Source organism: Enoplosus armatus, chromosome 7 (assembly GCF_043641665.1).
Source record: "Enoplosus armatus isolate fEnoArm2 chromosome 7, fEnoArm2.hap1, whole genome shotgun sequence".
In the NCBI taxonomy this organism is placed as follows: domain Eukaryota; kingdom Metazoa; phylum Chordata; class Actinopteri; order Centrarchiformes; family Enoplosidae; genus Enoplosus; species Enoplosus armatus.
In genome coordinates this window covers 6,396,235-6,406,872 of record NC_092186.1, presented here as the reverse complement: position 1 = coordinate 6,406,872, position 10,638 = coordinate 6,396,235, and the positions used below count along the sequence as shown (strand labels likewise).

Here is a 10,638-nt window from a genome sequence, read left to right as displayed (position 1 = left end):
AGATGCACATATTTGATCTATTTCTAATAATCTGTTTCTACTTTTATGTATAAAATATCTGGTCTGATGAATGTCAAATTACTTTTCACTGTTTTTTATTTATTAATGGGCTTATTAGCACAGTTTGTTTCACAATGTGTTACCCTGGTTAAAACATCGCCACAGTCAACTTGATCACAAACACTCTGCTGTAACCAGACTTACTGATTACAGTAGATACAGTATATAGAGAGGTTTTGTTTGTATAATAACTTTCTGATATCCAAATGGCACAAAATACCACTTCTTAATGTCTGAGGAAAACAGTGAAGAGAATTCTCTGAAAATTCAAATTATTTGTTTTGTTGATGATATATCCATCCACATGCACAAGACATCTGTAATCAGGGCTTAGGAAATACTCCGTCTTACATTATGTGGATGACTGTAAATCAAACCAACTAATAAATAGGCAAACCAGTACTTATTAATTACATTGTCTTTGTTGTTTAAAGGTACCCTGTGGAGGTTTCTCGTAAAAACAAACTCATGTTTAAATTGCTAGCTTGTACTCCTCTTCATCACTGCTTTCTGATGGGCATTGCTACATTTCTGTGCACGTTACTGCCACCAACTGTCGATCAGCTGAATGGCGTGTGTTTGGTGACACCCACAGCCAAGGACAGGTTATAAGATAATGGGTCTTTGGACACAGACATGTAAAAGGCCCCCCCACCCGTCCTACATAGGAGCAAGACAAAAACGTTGTTTTCAAAGAGTAGTCTTTGTAGTCATTTTTCATCTCTTTGTGGTCGTTTGCATCACTTTGAAATCGTTTTGCATCTCTGTAGTCATTTTTCATCTCTTTGTTGTCGGTTTGTGTCTCTTTGTGGTCGTTTTGCATCTCTGTAGTCATTTTTCATGTCTTTGTCGTCGGTTTGTGTCTCTTTGTGGTCATTTTGCATGTCTTGGTGGTTGTTTTGCATGTCTTGGTGGTTGTTTTGCATCTCTATGTAGTAATTTTTCATCTCTTTGTAGTCTGTCTCTTTGTGGTCGTTTTGCATCTCTATGTAGTAGTTTTGTCTCTCTATGTGGTCATTTTGCATCTCTTTATAGTAATTTTTCTTCTCTATGTAGTCGTTTTGTGTCTCTTTGTAGTCGTTTTGTGTCTCTCTGTGGCCGTTTTGCATCTCTTTGTAGTCGTTTGCATCTCTTTGTGGGCGTTTGCATCTCTTTGTAGTCGTTTGCATCTCTGTAGTCATTTTTCATCTCTTTGTGGTCGGTTTGTGTCTCTTTGTGGTCGTTTTGCATGTCTTGGTTGTTTTGCATCTCTATGTAGTAATTTTTCATCTCTTTGTAGTCTGTGTCTCTTTGTGATCATTTTTCATCTCTTTGTAGTCTGTGTCTCTTTGTGGTCGTTTTGCATCCCTATGTAGTCGTTTTGTCTCTCAATGTGGTCATTTTGCATCTCTTTATAGTAATTTTTCTTCTCTATGTAGTCGTTTTGTGTCTCTTTGTAGTCGTTTTGTGTCTCTCTGTGGCTGTTTTGCATCTCTTTGTAGTAGTTTGCATCTCTTGTGGGCGTTTGATTGATACTTTGTTCTGATGCTAACAACCCAGTTGGCTCACCTTCTTACTCTGGTAGGGGGAGGCCATTCAGATTCCAGGGGCGGGGCCTGTGTCTGTGGCGACCCCTTTGGCCCTGTCTCTGCATATGGGTCCATGTGCAAGATTCAAACAAAATGGGGACCCACCAAAACATTGCTCCACAGCGCTACTAGTGGTCAAAAACTCCACAGGGTACCTTTAATTCACCATCATCAAATGTCTTAAAACTTGTGTTGCTCTAATAATTATATTGAAGTAACTATAAAATCAAACTACTGGTCAATGACTCTTGGATGGAACAAATAATAAAATCAGTCATTTTTGGGAAACTCTCATGGTCCCTTCTTCGCCCATCAACTTTAAACAAACACTAAATATAAAAGTGTCAATGGTACAATCAATACTGACATACAGCACAGTGACACACAAAGTCACACAGTACCAACAGCATAGTTTTGACTAAAGGATTACTATAAGGACACTTATGCTTGAATCTGTACAGGTAAAATATTTCCTTATTCATAAAATTTCTTATAAAGTGTCGACGCAATTAACATTAAAAATTGCATAGCCATCTCAAATCTGTTATCTCTACCTGACTGCTCAACACTACAATCACTAATCTATGTCATTGTAAATAAGAGAAAAGGTTACATATTTATCTGCTCAAAAACTATATAATTAAACTCAAATATCAGGCCGTATCTATGAATGGAATGCCTTGATTATACTGTCCAGGCCAACAGAAAATAATCGATTGTGTACATAAAATCAAATTCAATTGGAAAGGATAAAGAAAATATGTTCAAAAGGGAATTGCATTCAACAGCTGCCTATTAAGGATTTTGTCTTTGACACTGATAATTAGTATTTGCTATTCATGTGGTCCCAAGCTATGTAATGTACGTAATGTTTAATATAGCTGCATACAAAATAAGTACACGGTGAATATGGCAGTTTAAATTCAATTCTTTGGTGTTCAGTTATGCAGAACTGTGTTGCAATAATGAGCGTCAGTGTGTAATTTTATCCCTATTTGTGTACCGTCTGTGGATTTGCACTGTAATAAACACTAAAGAATAAAAGGAATGTTCTAACCAACATAACATTTCTAAATACTGCCAAAGCTACAGTCATATACACATCCACCCATGATGGCTTCATCTGCAGGACAGATGTGTCAAACATTTTGCATGTTTTGGTGGAGACAAACACAAGAACAGTCAGTGAGAAATAGTTGGGCTTGCATGCATATGTGCATGCATGCATGTGGACTCTGTCTAGAAAATGCCCGTTTAAGATGAATATGATATGAGATAATAACACTGAGTGATGGTGTATATTGTAACTGTTAACTGATGGATTTGGAGTGATTTTCAGCAATAGTTTGACATTTTGGAAAATATTTGCTACTTTGTTACTTTTATATCTGTACAGTCAATATAAAGCCACATCTTAAGCTTAGCTTAGCATAAAGACAGGAAAAAGCTAGCCAGGCTCTGTCCAAAGGTAACAAAAACTGCCTACCAGCACCTCTAAAGCTCACTAACACATTATATCTTGTTTTTTAAAATTCCTGCAAAAAAAGAAGTCTTGAAAGTTGTCTAGTTGAGTTGCGGCTTTACGGAGGGTTATGTGGCGGGCTTAATCTTGGCCAGAGGCAGCCCACAACCCCCCATAAAACCACTTGAGACACAACTTTAAGGATGCAGGTAGGTGAAATATTTGCAACTTGGGCCAGAGCCAGGCTAACTGTTTCCAGTTTTTAATGCTATGCTATGCTAAGCTAAGTATATTTCCCAAAATGTTTTTCAAACTATTTATTTAACAACACAGTTTAAAAACACACAGCCTTCTACTGTTATTGTACCGAGTTAATAGATAAACGTATGCCGGTGAACTCGTCTTGCTATTTCTTGTTAGTGAAAGTGAATATATATATAGGGATATACATGGATATGCTGAGGAATGCAAGCTTCTGTGGATCGATATGTTTGCGAGAAAAAGGAAGAGAGGGGGGTAGACAGAAAGAGAGAGAGAGAGCGTTGGGTTATCACAGTGGAGGTGACCGGGCGGCGGGCTGTTCAGAGGTCAGTGGTGGCCTTGGCGGTGAGGGCCTGGATGCGGCTGGTGTTACAGTTTTTGCAGAGGACGTGTCCGTCCAGAGGGTAGCAGCCCTGGTTATCCCCCTCCGAGAGCAGAGAGCCACAGTCCTGCAGGACACAGATACTCTGTTAGTCCACACAACACAAACAGAGTGATTAGCCACGCTCGCCGATCAGGCTCACTCATACGCTCACTGTGCTCGCACCCCAAATGAGACGCTTACTGCTGTTTAAAAACTCAGCCAGAGTCGAGCTACAGGAGGCTCTCTGCAGGACAGCCTGCGAGGCTGAAGCCAGGATGTGGTTTCTACCAGCTGGTGAGTCTGGAGGGGCAACAACTGGTTGTTACTGGGCAACAGTCAGACAAAAGATTCCTCTCTCTTAACACCTCACCACCTAAGGGTTTAACATCTTTTTTATATTAAATCTTTTTTATCTTTGGAAGTGTTTATAGTTGGAACAAAAGTTCTACTCTCTCTTTTACAGATTTTAAAATGAATATATCTTGTCTCCTTTGTCCCCTATTTGTCTACACTTTTTTGCGCAAGTAAAACATTATTTTTTTAGCCATGCTATCAAATTGGATGGCGTGCCATGATATTTGGTACATGGTTCATGCTTCCCTCAAGTGAATTGTAATATCTATTTATCTAGCACCAACATGAAGTGAAACTTTTTTGCCCACTACTTTGGTTTATGACTAAATACCTGCAAAACCAATGAAATATCCTGAGCGGATCCTAAGGATCAGGGTGCGCGTGAACATAAGAGCAACATTCAGGTAGCAGCTTCTCACCTGTCGCTTTCGCTGGTTAAAATGACAAATAAGAAAATAAGATGCGCCAAATCTAGAAGGCTACAGCGGCTATTTCAATGTGTCAGATACATATTTAATCAACATTTAGGTAAATATAGGACACTTATATATATATAAAATATTAATAAGATTCCGATTAAGAAAAAAACCTGATCAGGCCATCCCTAGAATATGGTCAACATTAGAACTGCTAAACATCAGCATGTTAGTATTTAGCTCAAAGCACAGTCTAACAGAGAGCCCCTCTCTCTCTGGTGTTTACTTGACAATGCCTGGAGAGGATCTCCTCAATACAAACGCTGCTCTATTAAAGTACAGTGAGTGGATTTGTTTCTTGATCCAGCACCTGTAACACGGTTTGGGAAGTGTGCGCTCTACACTCTTATTACATGGTAATAACCACACCGACCATGTCGATAATTTCACACACACACACACACAAAAACAGATACACACTTTGGTTTGGTATTATTTTCTCTCTCTCTCTCATACACACACACACAGACACAACTCTGTCTCTTCATGTCTCCCTGGTGACAAAATTCTTCTCTTGTTGAGCCCCTTCAGCTGAACTAATCTGCTTTGCTTTCCTTTGACCTTTATGCCTGCCAAACGCTCTGTGTACTCACACTGGCACGGCACTTTGACAATGTGACACGTTACTTCTCTTTTAGCCGGGCACGTAATGTCTCGGCGCCGCATATCAGTCGGCGAGCAACGGCTGACAGATTGGTTACTATGTAAGTCCGTGAACTTTGCAGAGGAGCGATGGAAAGCTATTTCAAGGCAGGTAAAAGAGGGATGATTCAGCCGTCTCACTGAAAAGGTGACGGGTATGTGCGTTGTGCCTTATACCTTCATGCTGTAATGCAACATGGTACCAAACCATCACTGCTAACTACAGGGAGGCTCACATTGCGGAAGAGATGAGCACATACCTCACAGCGGTAGCACTGCACGTGGAAGTCGCGGTCCAGGGCCACAATACGGACGGTCTCCTCCTGGCCCGGCGCCGGCATTATTGGCTCAGAACACACACAGCAGCGTGGAGCGAACTTCCTGTGAAAGAGAACCAGGAACAACAGAAATGAGCTCAGAAACACAGGAAATATTGACATAATGACACATATTGTGACCTCCAGCGACACAATTTGACACAATGAGATTCATAAGAAGTTTAGTTTTAGTTTAGTTTAGTCTATCCTTACTTTTGAGACTGTATATGCAAAAGTGGGGCCACAACTAACAATGATTTTCATTATTCATTAATCTGCCTGTGACTTTCTTGACTAATCGGTTAATCGTTTGGTTTATGAAATGTCAGAAAATTGTGAAGTGGAGTTCAAATTGCTAGACTACAAGAAAGAAACAAGAAATCAGAGAAAGAAACATCAAATCCTTCAGGAGCCGGAATAAGACAAGGTGTGTCACTTGGCTAGTCCAGCATTCATAACCTTCTTGGCTTGTGACCCCTTAAAGTCTACTTGCGATCAATCATCTTGACATATGTCTACTGGTTGTGACCAGTTCAACCAAAAAGGGATTTTTTTCCTGTGATTTATCTGAATCATTTTTAGAGGTCTAATCATGACCCGTCAGGATATATTATAAAGAACAATAGTGGTTACGCATTATGAAACAATCTTCTCTGAAATATTTCATGTGATTATTTGAATATTTGAGGAAAAGCCAAACATCGTAGGACTTTTACAAGAATCATAACCGACTCTCACAATAACATTTTCATCAGTAACTCTGGAAATGCCTTCTGCGGAAAGAGGTCTATCTAACAATAGCATCAATGAGGATATGAAAAACACGCAGAGATTTCAGGTCCTGTCAGGTGACTGAAGGCGCGGTGGACACTTTCATTTCACATGCTGTCTGAGTGCCTGGGAATCAGGAAGCGAAGGGGGTGTGTGGCTTTTTGGGAACCACGGCCTCGCAGTATTAGCCTGAGCAAAAATCTCAGGCCCCGGCGTGACTATTCCTCGATACAAAGGGCTGCTGAGGTCACACTTGTCATGTGGAATTAAACAACGGCACAGTGCAGCTACTCCACAAAGCAAAAAGCTGTGCACTCACACCAAGAGCCAACTGTTTACTTCTGTTTCCCTTCTGGTCACCGAGCAAGGGAACATTTCTGGTAAGGTGGTGGTTATGCAATCGGTGGATTGTGACACAATGACAGGAATTTACTATTAAATTCATGTCTACAGCTGCATCTCATAAAGGTCAGTGGGCTTGTGACATCGCCGGCTCGTATTTCCCGAAAAGGAAGCACTAAGACCCCACATTGATTAGGCTTAAATATAGCTCATATTTTGCGGTCAGTAACGGATTTTAAAGCAGAAATTGTTTTTAGCCATCTGGGGGCAGTGGAAGAAGCTGTAAACAGAACACTGACATATAGGCCATATATATAGCTCAGGTTTTAGCAAACAGTTGCCTATTTACACGTCTACACATAAGGATTTGTTTGGAGTTCTGTTTCTATCCTCCTGCCAAATGTAAGTTAAATATTAATTCTCCTTTTAGGTCTGGTTTGGTGTCCACCAATTCCTGACAAAAATATCTGTCAGCGAGATGTTTTCCTTTCTTCACCAGCTACTTGCTAGTTCTGTTTGCCTGCCATTTTTCGTGCTGGGCAGGAAACGTGCAGCCGGTTCATCAGGGTTTCTTCGCTGCCTGCTGGAAACGAGGTTGATGAGAGCCTTTGGAGTGAACCAAAACAGTTAAGCTGCGGGCCATATAACCAAAACAATCAGCTGAAAGACGCTAAAATGCTCCGTAGAGTTGAGGGGAACAGCAGAGTCAACTGATAATTCTTTGACACCTTTCACATTACACTACACTTTGATCCATGGTTAATATGGAAAGACTGATTCGTGCAGCTTTAAAGGAACAGTTGGAAGTAGTATGCAGTTGTAGGCACAACGTCGTAAGTGGAAAAACTAAATCAAGGCATTTCTTGGATTGGATGAAACAGCGAATAGCTTGCCAGGCAGTTACAATATATACAATTAATAAGAGGATTTTAAAGCTATTTTAAGGCTTTGAAATTGGATATATATTACTCGTGACAAACATTCTCTCTCCTTTTCACTCTATGTTGGTCTCCACCAATTCCTGAGGGAAATATTTGGCTCTTTAGCTGCTAAATGCTCCACTATGTTCACCCGCTAGTTGCTAACTTTGTCTGCAATTTAGTGCTGGGCAGACAGCAGAGTGTTACTGCTGCCTTGTGCACCTGGAAAGGTCAATGATGAGGTTGGTTCGTCACAATGAGCACACGTCACATAAAGTCATTTGATCCACTGTTATTACTATAATATTTATTTCCAATCTGATGAGGACGTAAACTGCGTACTTGTGAAAGTCCTCGATGCAGTGGATGTGGTTGGAAGCGTCCACGGTGAACGGGATGCCGTCCAGGCTGCGGTGGCACACCACGCAGGTGAAGCAGTGAGGGTGGTAGGCTTTCCCTGTAGCCCGCAGGATGCGCTCCATGATGGGCTTACTGCAGATGTTGCAGGTCTCAAGGGTGTTCTGCGGACACAAACACACAAGCCCACAGACACCCACATGATTACACAACAAACCTGATGATGAATGTAGTGATTCTGATGATTCATTTCCAAAAGGCCCCTTGAGCGCTTGTTTACAATTAGCACTTCTCTGACAAATGTTTAACCAGCACGACAAATTTAGAAAAGAAAAAAAAAAAGGTTTTTCTGCATTTCCTCCAGATTGCGTTTGCGGTTTTTAACATCCGGTTGCCAGGGTCACACTTCAGGTGGCTCGGTGCCCATGCAACAAATGAATCCACACTCCGGACCTTTAGCTCGGCTGTCCTCGAATGCCTCAGAAGCTGAAGGAATCTTATTAGCACTCCTTTCGAAACACAAACACAGTCATTTTTCAGCTGCCCTCACCCACACTCCATCCTCCCATATGCAGGAGTGTGAGCAGTAAATATTTCCACTTTGTGATGACTGCAGGTTTTCTGCAGCCAGGCGACTGGGCAAGTGGCCCGCGGGGGGGACGTGGCGGCCGCCTGCCTCTGACTTATCTGTGGCATCTCTCTTCTTAATATCTGCCGGGAGACGCCATTTGTTATTTCAATATTTCATAAATAACGACTGCCTCTCTAAACAGCAATGCAATTACGGGGGGAGGGTGGATATATCATGCGAGGGTGATCAATGTGCGGCCTGATGTGGCTGTGTGCGTGTTGATGGGGCCTTCACTGTAGCTGCTTCTCACTCAGGCATTTCCTGGATCTCTGTGTCTCTCTGCCCCCCCCCACCCCCACCCCTTTTCTGCGCTTGGCTGGGCTAAAGAGTGCACGGTTCAGCTGTTCCCATTGGCTCCCACTGTAGTAGCAAGCTGCCTCAGTGTTTCCAAACACAGCTCGGGGTGTGTAGCAACACTGCGCTGCGTCATCGGCTGCCTCCCAGACGCACCGCCGGGCCCTGCCGTTTAAAATGACACTTCAGTGACCGCTCGGCCGAGGTAAACCCCCGACTGCCCCCTGTCCGGCTGCGCAGCACGTGCAGTGACATTTATAGTCTGTATGCTAATGAGAAAAGCTGCTTTTTACAGGATGAGGTGCATTGAAACTACAACGTGCAATTGTTCCTGACATGATTCTATGAGGTGTCTGACTTTTTGCTTCTCAGGCCTCCTCACGTCGCGATCATGTGTCACCGGAGGGCGCGAGGGCAAGAGATGGGAGCAGCTGATGTACGACTTCAGGCTGCAAAGAGGTGGTTTGAAAAATGGCCGTTTCTTCAAAGCACTCCTGGAGAGGCATTATTTCATGAAAAGCAATGTGTGCAGACAAGCTCCGCATTCTTATTTGTCTTTTTTTTTTCTTCCCCCCTCCAAGACGGTAATAGAAATAAACATTATTCCCAGGGCAACATTTGTGTATAAACAATGTCCATATTGCAATCCTGCTCGATCCTGGAAGTGGAATGAAGCCTTTAATGAGCTCGCTGCACTGAGCCCTTGAGGTTTGCCTCACACACGCACACAGAAACAGAGAGAGGTAGAGGTAGAGAGGGAGAGAGAGAGAGAGAGAGAGAATATATTTGCAACCTGAGAATCTGAGTAAGATACCGGGGCCAAACAGCACTAAACCATCCTCAACTCTTACTCATCTGTCTGCATTTCCACTTTCTTATTCTCATCTGCCCTTCATGTGGGAATACCTTGCCCTTGTTTAGCTTAACTAGAGCATATGATTTCACAGCACACAGTTCCTCCGGGCCATTGTAATGAGTACAGTACTCAAAAGACAAAATTTCTCTCCTTCTCTCTGATGGTAAGATTCTATGACCTCAATTCATTCATTCTGCTCAGCCTCTGTTGTTTCTTCATCCGCTCGTGACTCCTTTTATTTTGGTATTAGGTAACATGTATTAGGCCTGTTACACAAATGTGGGTCTGATGTCGAAGCAGAGAATGTACATGGTTTGTGTTTGGGTACAACCTCCACAGATGGTTCAGGAAACTGCATAAATCACTTCTTGCCCAGACATCCAGGTCCTTTGCACGTTGCCACTAGAGGGCTGTATACGTCTGCAGATGTCCGGGTTTTGCTTTTCCCCCTGACTAAATGTGATGTATTCAAGCATATGTATTCTTTTTTTTTTTTTCCCCTTCTCCCTCATACATTTCTCTAAGTGTTTGCCCAGAAGGCTAAACAAATGTCTAGGCAGATGAGGTAAAGTGAATTTAGGTCAGACAGCCTCTTGCTGAACTGAGGAGTGAGTGGAGTGCGTTAAAGTCAATTGTGCCCCCCCCCCCCCCCCCCCCCATTTTTTTCTTCTCTCATTGTAAGCCGTTTTCCTTTTGCTACAAAGTGCTATCGGGGTCTCACACCAAACACACTGATGCCCGCGCAGTCCGGCCCAGCTTCCCACTATTTAGCAACGGGCTCCCAAAACAACATTTGACACAGCTGTCTGTTGGAATGAGGAGTGTGATGGCAAACAAAGCATGTAACAGGGAGTTAGGAGGTCCCATGTGCTCCGCTCTGAACATGAGACAGAGTGAGGCAGAGAGGCAGACAGTCAAACAACACACAGAAAAATCATCATATAGAGTCTTTTATCTTTTAAA

At 42.4% G+C, this 10,638-nt stretch overlaps 1 protein-coding gene across 2 annotated transcripts in view; it reads right to left on the bottom strand.

Moving 5' to 3' along the window:
* Positions 1-2,795: 2,795 nt before the first annotated feature.
* Positions 2,796-10,638, bottom strand: part of lpp (LIM domain containing preferred translocation partner in lipoma) — a 129,218-nt gene continuing 121,375 nt past the window's right edge. For both annotated transcript variants that reach the window (XM_070909096.1, XM_070909097.1), the window contains 3 exons: positions 7,880-8,058; positions 5,448-5,568; positions 2,796-3,800 (listed from right to left, as the gene is read on the bottom strand). In XM_070909096.1, the coding sequence (XP_070765197.1) occupies positions 3,672-3,800; positions 5,448-5,568; positions 7,880-8,058 (429 nt within the window). In that variant the 3' untranslated portion in view covers positions 2,796-3,671. The remainder of the gene's footprint in view (positions 3,801-5,447; positions 5,569-7,879; positions 8,059-10,638) is intronic.